Genomic DNA, 17,287 nt, shown 5'->3' on the forward strand with positions numbered 1-17,287 from the left:
TTTAAATAATTTTTTCAGGAGGAGCCGCTACAAAAACAATGCCAAAGAGAAAGGCATCTGTAAGACAGAACTCTTCCAATCCTCCAGAAAACCAGTTAGCCAAGAGAAAAGACCAAGCCGATACTTCTCGATCCGAGCCGGAAAATAATATTTCTGTAACAGTGAAGGAAAGTCAAGTTCAACCGAGAGTTATTCCGCCCACACAGGAGGATGTTGGTCCAATGCGAACAAATGAAGACCAAACTGCCAGTGGGATAGAACATCAAGAAAATGCTCAAGATGGAGTAAAGAAGCCTGAAAAAAAACTAATACAACGATACAACCGACCACTGTATATATGTTATTGGGATCCTCGAATTAACGTTGCAAACACTTCGGAGAAATATGTCACTGTTCACGAAGAAATAAGACATCGTGTTGTAATGGAAGAGGAAGACTGGTGCTCAGCGCTGGACAGCTACAAAGGACATTATTATAAAAAAATGATCAAACGGATGGAATTCCACCTTGGCCGTAGTGTACAACAAGAGATATTACCGAACTATTTTGAACCTGTTCTTGTGAAAGAACATGTTTATTCTGCTCCAGAACTTGATCCATCAGTGAAGGTCGTTACGGACAGAACTGTATACGTGACCTGGAAAGAGCACACTCATCCGGACTTGAAAGAACTTGAGAATCAGTTTCAACATGTGTTTGAACACAACTACAGCAAATGTCCGACAGAAGAACCAGTAGAGCCGGTAGAACCTGAGCCTTGTGAATTTACCGACATTGACACAGATTCTGAATACGAATACGAGATACGAGACGATACACCCCCAGGATCACCCACTATTCTTGATAGGCCAATTGGAAAGTGGCCTCTCCAAATTTTACTGAAACTTCATCAACGATTCAAAAAGAGTGAAGTTGATTTCGAAAATTCCAATAACTATCTGATGGCTGACCATACATTCGAGATTCTGGATCATGAACATGTAATGGTGACCAAATTTAAAGAAGATGCAAGAAAAAAAGCCAAAGAAGGAAACATCGCGAGGTTAACACCCCCACTAATTTCAAATATGCACCCAACAGATCTTGATCCTGGAATTTTTCACCGATATGCTCGGATACAAACTTATTTTAGTGGTAATCTTGATTCTACAAAATCATTAAAGGAAGCGAACGAAGACCGTGCAATAAGACTCATCACATCTCCACAAACCATGAGCCGTTTTTATGAAAATGCGAAAAATTTCACAACTGCATCATCATGGAACTATTTTTTTGGTTTAGGACCGAGTAAAGAGCAACAATTTGAGGAACCAATCATTCAAACACAGTTGTGTGTTGGAAAACTTTACTCGGGAAGATCACCAAAAACTAATCCAACAAAAGAAGAACAACGGATCAAAACAAATCTGCCAGCAAGCAGTGGTATTCAGAATCTTGTGATGTCAACTATTTCGGAATCAAGGTTGCCTGCTGCCATAAACCCAACAAAAAGTGTGTCGTCTGCCAAAGAACAGCATGCAGATGAACTTTCTTCAGTTAAGAGTGTATGTACGGTTACTACAGAATCTCAAAGAAATTTTTTGAAAAAATCCAAGGTGAGAGAACGTCCGCATACATTTTATAAAAATATGTCTTTCAGGAATCATTGTCGGAACAAACCGTCCGGATTGGTACTTTTGATATCAGACGTCTGGTTACTCCTGCTCAAGAACTGTCATGTGGAGCCCCATTTACGGATAAACGCGTACTGGAAGAGTTCGTCGAAAAAGAGTCATCCATGAAAGCCGTATCAGAAATCAAGGAACAGCCAACCGAAATGGAGTCATCAGAAGGACATGATGTGGAGAACACCATTCCGATTAAACCGGATGAGGATGCAACGTCTTCAGAACTCTCACGTGACAAAAACATTCTGGATGATCTCATTGTCAAAGAGTCTTCATTAGAATTCTCATCAGAGGGAAGAATTTCTGAAGAAGATAAGGAAAGGGAGATGTCCGAAGATTCGTCCAAACATTCGTTTTCTGAGATATCGTTTCCACCAAACCATGCAGAATGTTCTTCGACTCCGCCAAAGATCACAAAAAGAGAATGGCCGGATACATCTGCCACTCCCAGGAGAGGTCTGATGTATTGTAAGCAGTCCAGTGAAAAACCACAGTCGTATGAAATGAGTTCGGAAGAATCTTTTGTAAAAAAGGTTTGCAGACACCCAGTTCCCTCAAACGGCAGTTTGAATAAATCCAAGGAGAGAGAAAAATCCATCGAATTATTTTCTCACGAAACCGAGGCAAATGATTCTGAAGGGTACCGACGTTATCTAGCAATGAGAGCTGAAAACAGCTACGAAGGCAATATGCATCATGTTGTTATTACGGCAAAAGATCTGGAACGAAATTCATATGATATCAAAAAGTTCAAAGACAAACAAAAAAGTTCTGATCACGACTCAGAATCGATGGAGAGGGAGTGGTATCACGAACCTTTCTCTCGAAGAAACTCTCCCAGAGAATTATCAAGAGAGCCTCCTTGCGATCGGAAGTTTTCAGGCGAATCGAATGTGAGCAGAGAAAAGAACAATGAGAATTCATACGATGAACAACATGATCACGATTCTACTGACGATAACAACTCTGATGAGAAAGAAGAAACGGGAAGCGAATCCAGTATTGATGTCGAAAATCAAAATATAGAGGAATTGATACGGGAGTATAATAGCAACATGTACCGTGAAAGTAGCCTAGAACGATTCCAAGAGGAACAATACCTGTCAAGTGAGGAAGATGAAGAAGATGAACTTGATGAACAAACATCCAAAGGGAGAAGTGTTGATTTGATGGGAGCAGATTTCACTGCAGATATAGAAGAACAACATTACATGTCGGATGAGCAAGACAAGGAAGACAGATTTAGAAGAAGAAGAAGTTCTGATTTGATCGAGGAGGACAACAATGCAGATAGAAAAGAAGAACATTACATGTCGGATGAACAAGACGATGAGGAAAGATTTAGACGAAGAACTCTTGATTTGATAGAGGCAGACTATACTGCAGATATACGGGAAGAACATCAGATGTCACATGAGCAAGACGATGAAGACAGATTTAGAAGGAGGAGTCCTGATTTGATAGAGGCAGACTACACTGCAGATATACGGGAAGAACATCAGATGTCAGATGAGCAAGACGATGAAGACAGATTTAGAAGGAGGAGTCCTGATTTGTTAGAGGCAAACTACTCTGCAGATATAAAAGATCAACAGTACATGTCGGATGAACAAGACGATGAAGACAGATTTAGAAAGAGGAGTCCTGATTTGATGGATATGGTCTACACAGCAGATAGAGAGGAAGAATGCATGTCGGATGAGCAAGACGATGAGAACAGATTTAAAAGAAGAAGTCCTGAATTCATAGAGGCAGACTACACTGCAGATAGAGAGGAAGAATACATATCGGACGAGCAAAACGATGAGCACAGATTTAGAAGAAGAAGTCCTGAATTCATCGAGGCAGAATACACTGCAGATAGAGAGGAACAACATTACATGTCGGATGAACAAGACAATGAAGACAGATTTAGAAGGAGAATTTCTGATTCGATCGATGTGGAGGATATTGCAGTAAGAAAAGAAAGTTGGAATGAGTCTCAAAATGGAGATGAAGACAACGAAGGAATGTCTGGATGGAGTACCCCACAACCGGTGAGGCAAGAAAATGTCCAAAGAGCTTCAGGTGATGATGATATTCAGTTCATAGAACATCTATATTCACCGGAACAACTTGCGAACAAAAACTTTATGGATGCCAGACTAGCAGCAGCAAAAGATCGATTGAAAAGAGAGAAAGAACAAAGACGACGTGAACAACATGCAATCCGAGAACTGAAAGAGTATGAAGCAGACGAAGATCTTCTAACTGGGAAATTTGCTCCAAGAAAGATGGTCCCAGTCCAACCAAGTGAACTAGCAGACGCCGCCGTTTTTGCTAAACACCCTCGTCGAAAGCTTCCACCGAAAAACACGCTGGAGTTCACTCGCCATCGGCAGAAAATGAAGCGTTTCGTTGAAGAAGCTTATGATCTGCCACGACCAGTTATCTATCGGATGAGAGGTTTCAATTCAGAAAGGATCAGACAGTTTCATTCGAAACGGACTCGTGTGACACGTCAAATCTGCAACAACAAGATTACACAATTTCATTTGGAAGACGAGAATACCGATATCAAGACAGTCCCTGATAAATCATTGGCAGAGACCATTGACAGTTACCTGGAAGAATCTAAGAAGCATATACAGAAATCCACCAGATTCTACGATCATGTATTGGCAACTGCTGTTGAATACGATAACACAGTAAAGATGCTGCATTTTGGACGAACACTCAAAAAACATTCTTGCAAGCAGAAACGATTGAAATTTCAAAGCTCCTGGTGGTTTTCTCCCAAAAAGTACAGAACGAAGAAGCGTCCGAAGGGATTTTTCAAAACGCCAAAGTATTTTTGCTACGAAATTACTTATGATAAACTGTTGTTTCGAAACCACGGAACTTTCTTTGACAATCAACCATCGCCAATACACAAAATTTATCAAGAACTAAAACCTCGCCTGATGAGAGTAAGTTATATATTTTTTTTCTACGCAGTTAATACTTTTTTCAGAGAAGGACAACGAACGACATTATTCTTGATTCATCCTACTTTGTGAGAGAATTCTTTCTGGTCAAGTCGTCAATTTCGCTTCGAATCACTCGATCAGCGGACATTCCTTCTTGTTTCGCCCCGCCAACGCTCAGATGTGGTTACTTCCCATTTTCTGCCGTGTCTCTTAAAAACAAGAAGCACTATTTAGCTGAACGGTTTAAAGAAGCTCAGATGGAGTACTTGAATCTCACATAGTAAGTGAAGATTATTTTATGTATATATATATATTTTTTTTTTTAAACACTACTTTCAACAAAAATATTTTCAGTCGCAAGATTATACCTCCCAAAGGCTTCAAGGCTGGAACCATCACTAAAAACGAGCTGTGGACTTTCCATAAACTTGGAAAACATATCCATGGTTTTTTCGTTGTTTGGATGGATCGACATAATTACTACGAGGATGGGAAAGGCACAACCGTAAACAGGCGTTATTTGGTGGACATGTTTAGCCACCAACACTTTCCATTGCACATTAAATATAGATGGTATGCAGATTACTCGAAAAAACGTTTACAATTATTTTATCTTATTTCCAGCTGGGAGACACGGTTGAAAATGGCTTTCGACAAAGTGACTGCCTACAACTTGAATTTGGCTGAAGTGATTAGGGCAAATCGACCAGTTTTTGATACTCTCTCTCAAAATCCATCGCTGCTAAAACCAATTACCTTAGGAGAAATTATGTGCTCGGTAAATGATAACTTTCGATAAATCTTTCAAAGGTTAATATTTTTCAGCTGACCGAACAAGATATTAACCCAAAGTACTACATAAACACTGTTGGCAAGCAGCAATTGTATGATGTGAGTTGAAAATTTACATTCAAAGGAAGAAAAAAAAACTACATTTTTCAGTGGGGACGAGGAAGTACTAATGCAGATTATCTTTCTGCGTTTGCTATTATATGTGGAGGAACAAAAGTGGCAAGACCCATCAGAAATTTCGATTTGGAAAGATATCGAGTTTTCAAAACAAATGCAATGGAGACCGGTGTCTTGACGAAAAACGGAAAATTGTTTCTTCTCCATACAGCACACAAGCCGAAAGATTTTCTCATTCATATCGACAATTTTGAACATGAAGTAGAATGTGAAAAGCTGCCTATTCATCCTCCATTGTCAGCCGAAGGAGCAAACATCACTAGAATCATTTCCGACACCCCGCAGAATCCTACATCCGTTCCAAAACCGAAAGCGAAGAAAGCTGTAAGAGAAAAGCGAATTTGTTTGAACCGAACCGAATTGATTAAAGTACGGAAACGTATTTATAATCTTCCGGATACAGCACCAGTGAAAAAGGAGAAAAAGAAACAAAGGAAGCCACCTGGAAGAAAAGCAGACACTCGTGTCGAAAAAGGACTCCGATCAAATAATTTTGATTCAGCTTATATTGCTTCCGAGTAAGTTACACCATTGAAATTATTTCGAATAACTCATGATTTTCTGTTTTACAGTATTGAATCTGAATACGAAGGTTATTTGAGTAATGAAGAAATGACAAACGAAGTGCGTCCGCCCAGACTCGTTCGATCGCAATCTGCCGAGTCATTCCATTTGGATATCAACTACATCGACTACCATGTGAACGGATTGTCTGCTATGCACTCAACCAAATTTGATTTCGTCGACCATCCAATTGCGAAAAAGAAAAAGAGAAAGATGAAGAGAAAAGTAACAAAGCATACTGGTCGATTCAGAGAGCTCCAAAAGGAAAGTCATGCTTTCAAGGAATTAATGGAATGTTATCAAGGAAATTTTCCACGTGGCGTGAAAGAAGTTGCTGTAACTAAAAGTAAATTGAACAGAATAATTCAAAAACAAATTGAATACGTTATTATTCTAGGTTCGATTCGCAACGGTACGTATGACAGAAACAACATTCCAAGAGCATATGTGAAAGGAGATCAACCGTTGATAGACATTGTGTTCCGAGCAGTCAAAGATTTGGTCAGCTCCGTTGTTGGTGAAATGGTACGTGCATTCAATTCCTGCTTTCATTTCCAAAAATTATTTCCAAACAGTGGATACTGCTACATTAGCGTTCCAGCTGACTTTTTACTCATCAATTCTTTCAAAATTATTTTCTGTTCTTTTTTTGTCAAAATTCATCAAAATTCTGATTTTCATTTTAATACCCCACGTTACTTTTTCAGCATTCGAGTGCTCGTCGTCAAATTGGTATGGCTCGTTTAATCCAACAAACCTGCATTTCGCGGATTGAAACAGTGGAAAATCTTCCGACAAACAATTCACTCCCACTACCGGATGCTCCATATTTAGCAATGGAAATGCTTGCTCGGAAAAAAATAATAGGACGATTCAGTCTGGAGCAAGAAAAGACCAATTTGAAAAAAACTGTTGGCAAGAGTGTAAAGAAGTACTTCTCCTTTCCATCATATCAAAGAGAGTATCTTTTCGAATTGTCTATGCTGAAGCGAAGTGACTTTGAGTTTCATGCTCATTGGAAACATCTGATGGAAAGGGATACACAATTTGATAAAACTCTGAAGCTGTTACCGTTCGATCCACAAAGTTTGCAAGCGTTGAACGATAAAGAAGAAAAAAGAAGACAGTCGAGGAAACGTCATGCAGAGAAAATCGCAGCTCGGAAAAAACTGGTCAAAGCGAATGCCACTGAAAGTGATTTCGAAGCGCTTAACTTGGAAATTGAAAGACGAGAAAAAGTGCGGGCAAAACAAGAACTTATTGACAAGATTCACGCATTGAAGCTGAAGGACAACGTCAAGAAACTTCAAGAAAAAGCAGAGAGACGACAACAGATGTTGGAAGACCAAAGAATGAATTCTTATATCAAAGAATCAAACAGACGCGAACGTTCATTCTATCTTGCTGAGTTGGCATTGGAGAAGAAGAATGAAGAACATGTAGCAAAAATCAAAAGAATGGCAGAGGAGGCAGAAAAAGCTCGACAAGAAAAGATAAGGAAACAGAAAGAAGAAGAACTGAAAGCCGCGAGAGAAGCTGAAAAAAGATTGGCTGAAGAAAAAGAGAAGCAAAGGTTGGCTGAAGAAGCGGCGAAGAAACGAAAGGAAGAAGAAAGAATCCGGAAAGAGCAAGAAGAACTTCGAAAGCAAAAGGAAGCAGAGAAAAAAGAACGACAGTTACAATTGGCCAAAGAAAGAGCCACCTCAATGAAGCATGCACGTGATCTCAATGATTCAAGGCTTCTGAAATTGACAGAGATGAAAATCAAGGATATTGAAGAACACCAGAAACAGAAGGAGTCAAAGATGAAATTGAAGGAACTGAGAGCTCAAAGAAGAAAACGCCGGTCATTTGCGCCTGAAAGACACGAAAAGAAACCATCAGCGGAACCTGGATCTAAAGCCAAGAAAACCGAAGAAGTTCGAAAACCACCAGCCGTGTTGGGTCTTGATGACTTGTCAATAAAGATTGCGGAGCATCGTATCATACGGAGAAAGTTCAAAGATTCTGATCTTCTTCAAATCCTTCGGGAAGCTGGAGAGGTAATCAATAACAAAACATTTTCGCATTTGAATCTATTTTTTAGGCTTTCTACCTGGCTCTCAAGCACATCACCAGTCTGTCGTTACTGTTTTTCTATTTGCAAAATTACGTGAATGTAAGTTTCAATTTGTATGCAATGATTTATATTTTTCTTTTTTTTCAGACCGAAAAAAGATCCATCGACGTTTCGGAAAACTTGATCCATTTGTTTGATAACATCGCAAAGAGTTTCAAGTGGCACATTGCTGAGAAGAGATGGTTTTTCGATTACAACTTGACATTTTTGTCCAAGAATGTGGATGCAATCATCAAGACTCAAATCGAAAACTTGATGAAAAACTCTGCGATTCTACATGAGAGAAATGTGTCCATTAGAGAATCGAATGACCATAATTCAACTAATCAGGAGCCACGTGATTTGCTACAACGAGATAAGTGTCGCATTCAACCCGGTGACGTCGATGTAAACTTTTCCAATAGATTGAATATTTCTGTAATCGGTGAAAACAATGAATCATGGGTGATGGGTCCTCCATGGGTGCCGCCAGTTTCAACCAACACCAAGTTCTGGGAGCTCATGAATCAAAGTAGGAATGCAAAGTCACTGGAAGAAGAAGTTCGTTGGATGACACTACTCGAAAAACATATTTTTGGAAATCAAGACTTGCCACTCAAAAGTGTCCAATGGGTTTATGCAATTTTCGGGGTGTCCTGTGTCCTACTGACCGGAAAAGCTGAAGATGCTAGTATCGCAATTGATCCTGATAAAACTTTTTTCTTGGAATCTGAAACGCTCAAAATTCCCGAGAACACAAGCTCCATCGAATCGATTTTACGTCATCTTGTCACCGCCTCCATGTATTTCCAAGAAGCCAACGTGTATCCCATCAACACAAAAGCACTTTGTATTCACAGCGGATTCAAAGAAGTGATTACGTGTGTGAAGAAGGTTTATCGTCACATCATCTATATATTTGTTCGATTCAATGTCATCAATCGTTTCAAATCTGGAACATCAGTGGAGGATGCACTTTGCGAAGTTTTTCTGGAGATTGGTAACGAACTGCAATCAATGATAGAAACTACTTTCAATCTATCTTCTTTGGAAGTCGAAAAATTGAGACAAAGCGAATATCATGCTTCCTTGAATGCTTTTGCCGGTCGTGGTTTTGCGGTTCTTGGTGCAAAGCATTCAGAAGAACAAAAGGAGTACACTGTCATGATAAACTCAGTTCTCAACTGGTACACCGCTTTCCGAAATCATCATAACAAAGAATACAACAGTCTCAAGACGGACATCCTAGAACATCTTCAATGCGAACTCAAGGCTCGAGAGAAAACACCACCTGGAGATGTGTTTGAAAGCATTACGCCCTACACTGAAGTCCAATGTGATAAATCAACTATGAAGAACTGCGAGGATGAGAACAAGGACACAGGCAACAAACTACCCGTTGTGATAAATGATGATACTCTCCACAAGGAGAACCGGCCAAATCGTGAAACAACTATTGTTGGAGAAGACGATCCGCTTTCTCCAATTGTTTCGCAATGCGTGGAGCGCTATGACATCTTCCCAGATGAACCTGCAGTGCGGGTTGGAGCAAGATTCATAATCAATCGCGAAACTGATAACGAATATCGCAATTTGTACAGAAAATTGCGAGCTATCGAAATAAAAAAAGAAAATGCAGCTCCATCCAACCTGCCGAAGTTCGAAAATTCATATGAGCAATCTATGTGGAGAGCAATTGAAAGATCATGTAAGTGTTTTTTTTGTATACTATACAATTTGTTAGAAATTCTAAGCGGTTTTTTTATACAGTATTAATTTTCTCATTTCAGTCTCTATCATCACTGAAAAAGAAAAAGAAAAGATGGAGCCGTATGAATATATTCCACACGTCAACAAAACCAAGAACAGATGTAAGTGTTTCTCTTTTCATAAGTTTTCTAATATGATATTTTTCAGTCCACATGTTGATCAGAAAGACTAAGAATCAAGAGAGCATGTATCCGCGATTCATTCTCCCTAGCGATTGGACGGCGTTTGAAAAATTCTACGTGGAGGATGATGTTGAACTCTTTCGGAAGGTTGAAGATGATGTTTTGACAAGCTTCAAGAACACAGTTCTAACAAAAGAAGAATTCGGACGAATGCAGTGGTCGGTGCCACAAAGACGAGGAACTCCCATGCTGGCAATCGAGTTTTTCTGTGACTTGGACAAATACAGATCACAGAGGTTGTTCATACACCAGGGTCAGTGAATAACAACCTACCTTTGTTTACAAATAAATTTTCAGTGTCTACTGGAGCGCTTCCTTTCAACTTCAAAGTATACAAGCATTTGTGGTTCATGGGTAACTTACTACCAATGACTTACAACCCGGACAGTCACGAACACGTGCCGGACAACGCCTGTGCTGGATGTACGGAGGGATCTGTTGTCATAGTTCATAAATGCTGTTGCGTTTTCCAAAGGCAGGATAAATTCGATAATTTCATTTATGTGGATACTACAATGGATTGTGAAAATGAGGATGTTGAACGACTGGTTGGCCGATTTGTTTGCGAGCATGGTCCGAGTTCCGTGCTAGTTTTGGTCAACAAAATTAGATCCGAATTGTCTGGCCGAAGTTTTTTCGAAAAGGATATTGACCTTTCTCAACACTGGGATTTCGATTGCAAACTAAGAATTATCAAACGGAGAACAATGCACGAAACTATTCGCAGTATGTTTGCAAATATGCCGCCAACATCCACCATGATATCAGAAAGTATATGGAAAGAACAGCCTCGGGAGTCGGAAGATTCAAGTTCAACTCGGGCTTCATCGAGGTCAAGTGCGTTGGAAAACAGTCCTTCAGTCGAGTTTGTCTCATCAAAAGAATCATCACCGATTTCATCTTCGACTGAATCATCATCGGACATACACTCAAAATCGCCGGCCATAAAATTGTCGCGAAGTTTACCTCCTCAACCTATGAGAATAATGTCACCACTGCCGAGACTTCAAAAAATCGCAGCCAGTGAGCCACCAAGACCATTGGACAATCATCATCAAGCATCATCATTTGAGAAAATCTCCTTCAGCAGCTCCACCCAATCATCACCAGAGTCTATTTATGGAAGCGACACAGATTCAGATACCGAGTTATCTCAGTTCTTAGACACGTCTTCCTCTTCCCCTCAAAAGTATCCTCCTATCGTATCGCCTTCAAAAGAAAAACCAAAAATGAAACATCAGCATCTTTCGACCGACGTCGCAACCAACAGACCCCTGTTAGGAGACATGGTTTTAGAATGGTACCTCTGAGAACATTTAGGTTTTTTGAAGAAAAACCAAGGTTCCGATCCAAAAGTGTGGAATGCTCTTCAAGCGTCTCCAAAAAGAAACAACCAGTTTTTGCTCGTTCCTTGTCACAGTGTAGCCTGAATGATATCAACAAGTATGCCCGGCGGCGAATGGAAAACACGATCAAGAAGTACGACGACTTTGATTTGACGGAAGTAAGTCATTGTGAAAAAAAAAACAATCATATTATTTACTTTTTCAGACACCTGGTGTTCGGAGAACTCGACAAAAACGTATGCGCGCTGAACTTCTTGATTCTCGGATGTTTGAGATTGGCGGCATCAGCAGTTGTGATGTACGGAAAAAGTGTGGTCTCATCACCTCAATGCTTGAATGTGGTTCCAATGACAAGGATCATGAAATGATAGCTGCACAACCCCGTTACAAAATAATAGTCGATGCAGCATCAAGAAACAGCTTCCAAAGTGTTCGTGGAGGTGATAAGAAAAATCTTCCGGAGTATGATGAAAGAGGATACTACAAAGATGGAGACGTGATATCTTTGGTCATGAATGAGTACCATAGGTACCTCTCATACGTGAAAGAAAAATTGGCCGCTGCTCAACAATTGATGGAAATAGTCTTGGTATAGTTTACTCATTCTACTGTTGAGTTTAATTTTTCTCATTTTTCAGAAAGATGCGAAAAAATTAGTGAACTCCTCTGCGACTATGAAACTTTACACAGCTCACGATAAGATTTTTAATATGAACTTGTTTCTTTTTGAACACTTACTCCATTTGATTTGTCAGCACACGTTCAATCCATTGGCAATCTACTATGCTGAAAAAAATCAAGATGTAAACTACATTCGAAAATCTTTGGAAACGCAGAAGAAAAACGTTCCTATGGTTATGGATGCATTCTTTAACAATGAACCACTGAAAAGGCAACTTCGCGAGATAGCACAGCTTGAGTAAGTCATCGTTGTTGTTTTAATCAATCAAAAAGCTGTTATTCCAGAGTTCACTACGACACTGAAACAATGGTCAATTTAGCCCTGGAGCTTAGTCGTATTGCAATTGAAAGAGTGAGTTTTCATTTGACTTTGAACATCAAAAAAATAATATTTTTTAAGATTCGAATTCCACAAAGTGTGAGACTAAATCGATTGAATAACTTACCATGGGTAAACGCTCATTGTCGATATCATGATACTGTCGATTTGATGAGGCTCTTCCCAACTCACTGGTCCGTTTCATATGTAGAAGAATTTAAATTCCTTGCCGAAGCAAATCATTTCGACGCAAATCAACTTTTGATGCAACTGACTAACTTTGATTACACTAAGAGGGCGCCAATGGGAAACTTTTTCAAAGGATTCATAGAACAATCGGAGCAATTTTTTGGTGTTGTTGCTGATTTGATGCCCAGTAAATGCATTGATATCAAGATGAAAGCTTTTTATCAACACCAAGCCATCACGAGAGTATTTGAAGTCATCAAAACACGGAAAACTATGCTGACAAGCAGCGACTTGGAAGGAATGAGCATTATGAATGTTGTCGTTCTGTATAATGCGTTGATTTCAAATCCACCTTATCAACGATCAATCTTAGACAGTGCCGTTTACTTGGATCTACACTACAAAACGCTGAAAAAGAAAGAAGTGCAGTTTTTAATCCAGCCAGCTCTCATTGGAATAACATTCGCTTGTCTGGAGGAAAGAATCCATGTGTCGCTGGTGAAAGAAGATGAATTGATCACTTCCAATTCACATCCTCTACAAAATGCAATTCTGAATAAAAGCGAAATCAGAATGGTTTCAAAGGCAGAAAATCTGAAACTTTCAATGATTGTCGATAACGCAACCAACAGCTTAAGTATTGCATTCCACTCTCAGTCGGATCCAGATAGCTACGATCGTGCTCCATTTGGATTCCTCCCGGCAAGACCTCGAGGGCTACCAACACCATGGAAATATGTTTTAGAAAAAGTGATCAATCCTAACTTCAACCTGTTAAGCAGGTATTTGAAACAACAAATGTCAATGTAAGTTTATTCAGTACTCTTTTCCTCTTACCTCAATAATCATTTTTCAGGCCATCAAAAACAAACTTGGGTCGTGTTGAACAACCAGGATTTAATGCCGTTGAACAAAAAGAAAATGTTGAACAAGAAGCAATCGATATCAATCCGGAGCCATTGGAAACTGTTGTTCGTACCGTTATACCATTAAGAAAACCACGGGAGAAGGAAGAGCGTCATGTTTGGTCGATCAGCCCCTCATTGGAGATGAAACTCAATCTAATGAGATTTCGTTATTTTTAGCTAAATAGTATTGTTAATATATTGTTGTTTTTTACTGTTATTCATTTTATCCATTTTTTACATACCGGTTTTTCTAAATGAAGTTCATGAAGGTTTTAGCCCTTCTGATTTAACTTCATTATTTCAAATACTCTAGTCGCTCAATGGTCCTCACTCTCATCTCTTGCTTTGTTGCTGAATTTTATCTGTCATATTATAATTTTTCAAAATCTCGATTTTCCTCACTTTTTTATTTTACACGTTGCTAATTTTCAATTGCTTTCAACTGCTTTCAACTTTAAATGCATTTTTTGTGTCTTGAAGTATTTCTCCTCAACAATGTTTTTCTTTGTGAATTTTTTTATATTGTTACATTAGAGAGGGAATTTTAATAAATTTTCAGTAATAGCAAAGTTTCATTTTCGATATATAGTCTGCCCAGATGTAAAGGAAAAGTATATCTTTAAAGTTTTGTACGATGGGTTTCACCTTCACAATCACATGTCGACAACGTTGATTACAAATGCGTAAGTGATCTTGATAATCTTGGATGTTCTTTGATAGAATACCACTAAAACCAACTGCCGGTCAACGGTTACCTTTAATAAAATTAGAATTTTCAAAGAAACTCTTGGACTGTACGTTCCGGCGTGACGTCACCGTCCTTCTCCGTCCGAATATCAAACGATCAGGAAACGTTGTCGTTGATCGATCAATGACTGATTGCAACGTTTCATTTACTATTTTCGATCAGATTTTTTTGTCGGTGGTTTTGACGCTTCGCGCGTTTTCGCGCGCCTTCCAAAGACGTGATACAGGCGATTTCTCTCACCGACTGTTGCCGACTGCCCATATCATTGGTGTGTCCAAATTATAAAAGTGTACGGACAAGACCATTTTCGATCATCAACTGCAAGCGGTAAAAAAGTAGTCCGTGTTGAAGCTGATACTACATTATTATCATTCTCTACTTGTTTGTTGTTATTCACTGTTGCTCCTTTCTGTTAACTGTCTTCTTCGTGAATGACAACTAAACATACTACTGTATTTTTTCAATTTCTATTATGCTGCACAGTTTTAATAATCTTTTCTGACTCAAAAATAACACAAAGTATAGTCTATGATCGTCTTCCTAAAGAACTCTTGAATGAAGCTAGAAAGTTCGGAGCAAAAGGTTTGGGATATTAATCAAGATTTGAAACTTTAACTTTTTTTTCAGCATACAAAAACTTTCTGTTTGCCACTGAAAATGCTACTTCGAGAGAACGGTACGTTTATGCTTTGATTAGAAGGAAATTGATTGTTGGAATAGAATTCTTCTAAATCGTGAAACAAGATCAAAAGGTTATATTTAGAAACAATAATATCTGCTAATTTGAAACAAAGTGAGGGCTTTATGATAGTTCTTTGAAGTCATCACGCGCATCTTTTCTTTTCCTTGATCTATAGAGATCAAGTAAACCATATGAACCCGAGGATAATGTTAAAAACTGATGGTCTCTTTTACAGCATGAACGTCTACGAAGATTATTTCATGGAATGTAACACGCTTGGTCATGAAAGAGCGGAGAGAGTTTTTCAATCGGTCTATAACACAAAACTCACAAAAGATATGAAAGTGAGAAATTTGAAATTTGATTAATAAGATTAAATGTGTTTCAGTTACTGTTGACTCTTGGATTTAACTCATTTGCTGCCAGATTTGTCTCAATGGATGCTGACATTTTCAAGGAGGGGCTAAGACAGCTATGCGAAAAGTATGAAATGCAACTTCAGTGTCAATATGGTTTTGGAGAATCTAGGTATATATTTATATGTCTATTTCATATTTTGAACAGATGTTTTGTTGTAGAACTGCAATCTATTGGAGACTGGATGACTTGAAAAACACAGATGGTAACCTGCGCATCTTACTTGACCGTCAATGTCCAGAACCGGATATCGACAACACTGTATATCACTGTTTTTCATCTGGAGTAGAAGAGTACACAAAACCTTGTTTTGAGGTAAGGAACAAGATATAACTATGAAAAATTATGTGAACTATTTCAGGAAATGTTGGCTTACAACTACACTCGGTACTCAGCTGGCCGAAGAATAGCGAGAGTTCATATCAGAGCAACAAAGGAAGTAGCCGAGCTCACTGCTAATAAGGTAGTTATAATCTCTTTCAGTGAAGCTGGTGGATTTGTCGTTTTCACAATCTAATTTTCCATAAGAGAACTTCTTATAGGACTTGGAAAATGATGATGATCAGTTTCTCTCAATGAAAGAACATGTACAATCAGTTTTTGGAAAAGCACTCCGAATGATAGCTGATATTGAAGGTGAAAAGTGCGAGGCCTTGGAAAAAGTTCTGAAATGTGTCATGCCGCGTGTTGAAGAAAAATGTGGTCGAGAAGCCGTGGATATAATGCAATCAAGTATTCTAGTCGGGTAAGTTATCATTATATGAATTGTTGACAGTGAATATAATTGTTTCAGGTACCTTTCAATTCAAAGACGTGAGCCATTGGCATCTCAATTCAAAGGATTCAACATTGAATCTAGTAAAAAGTGCTTGAAACTACATGACCATATTGAATAATCTGTTGCAATACTATGTTCATATTTTGAATGTATCCTTGACGATTCTAATAGAAAATTGTTTTGTTTTTGTTTATTTTCACGCGTTCTCTCCTCTTCCGGTACCTTGGTAGTGTCTGTACATACACCAAAACTATTTTTGAAAAATAAAGTGAGTAAACACAATGATGTTGACAATTTGACAGAATAGAACTTCCGTTTTTTTCAAAGTTTCGTTGTATTCCCCCCCCCCCCCATCCCACTTATTGATCCATCCCGTATCAAATTGCGCATGTGACGGAGATTGAAAAAGTAGGTAGGTACGCATTATGACATTCGACTTCGGGCAACACCCACATTCTTTGTCCCTTCTCAGTCAGTCCTTTATACAACTTCTTGTCTGTCTCATTTTCCGTCTGATATAATTCATTAATTTTCTTTGGCTTGAATATGTCGATTGGTAAGTTGTAAATTCTATTTTTTCCGTTTTGAATAGTTTTTTTTAGAACACGACGTTAAGCGTGATGTGAAACGCGTTGCTACTGACATCAAACACACACTCCGTCCGCCATGGTACAGAAGAGCTTGGAGTTAGTAAATGTTTATAATTACAATGTTATCAACTCATGAAATGTTTAGATCGCGTCCGCAGAATCTTCAAACGCTAAGGTTGTCTTCGTCCTCTGAGAATGCAGCACAATATATAATTTCTTACTCAGTATTACCCATTTCTATCCCATAAACCTTTCGAATAAATAAAATTGAACAAAACCAATGTTTTCCGCCTAATTTAGAAAAAAAACGTGAAAGTGGGTTTGACCGGAAACACACAACACTGTTTAAGGATGTACTTTCAAAAGAATAGTAAACCGTTTGTCATGATTTCAGTGAACTGGTTTTCATGTTAAATTTACATGTCTGAACC

At 38.7% G+C, this 17,287-nt stretch overlaps 1 protein-coding gene across 1 annotated transcript; it reads left to right on the forward strand.

Moving 5' to 3' along the window:
* Positions 1 to 38: 38 nt before the first annotated feature.
* On the forward strand, positions 39 to 16,384 carry GCK72_023801 (uncharacterized protein; the record flags this gene model as incomplete). The annotated part of the gene is made up of 29 exons (XM_053735561.1): positions 39 to 1,595; positions 1,640 to 4,615; positions 4,660 to 4,895; positions 4,970 to 5,188; positions 5,240 to 5,393; positions 5,441 to 5,506; positions 5,558 to 6,102; positions 6,157 to 6,494; positions 6,546 to 6,673; positions 6,856 to 8,190; positions 8,235 to 8,306; positions 8,355 to 9,954; positions 10,037 to 10,117; positions 10,164 to 10,451; positions 10,496 to 11,474; positions 11,519 to 11,702; positions 11,750 to 12,133; positions 12,183 to 12,463; positions 12,511 to 12,577; positions 12,626 to 13,539; positions 13,590 to 13,807; positions 14,915 to 14,971; positions 15,017 to 15,065; positions 15,307 to 15,415; positions 15,460 to 15,599; positions 15,650 to 15,803; positions 15,850 to 15,951; positions 16,031 to 16,233; positions 16,282 to 16,384. 29 exons carry the CDS (start codon positions 39 to 41, stop codon positions 16,382 to 16,384), a joined length of 13,539 nt encoding a protein of 4,512 aa, XP_053579127.1.
* Between the last annotated feature and the right edge of the window lie 903 nt (positions 16,385 to 17,287).

The sequence above is a fragment of the Caenorhabditis remanei genome, chromosome X (genome assembly GCF_010183535.1).
Source record: "Caenorhabditis remanei strain PX506 chromosome X, whole genome shotgun sequence".
In the NCBI taxonomy this organism is placed as follows: domain Eukaryota; kingdom Metazoa; phylum Nematoda; class Chromadorea; order Rhabditida; family Rhabditidae; genus Caenorhabditis; species Caenorhabditis remanei.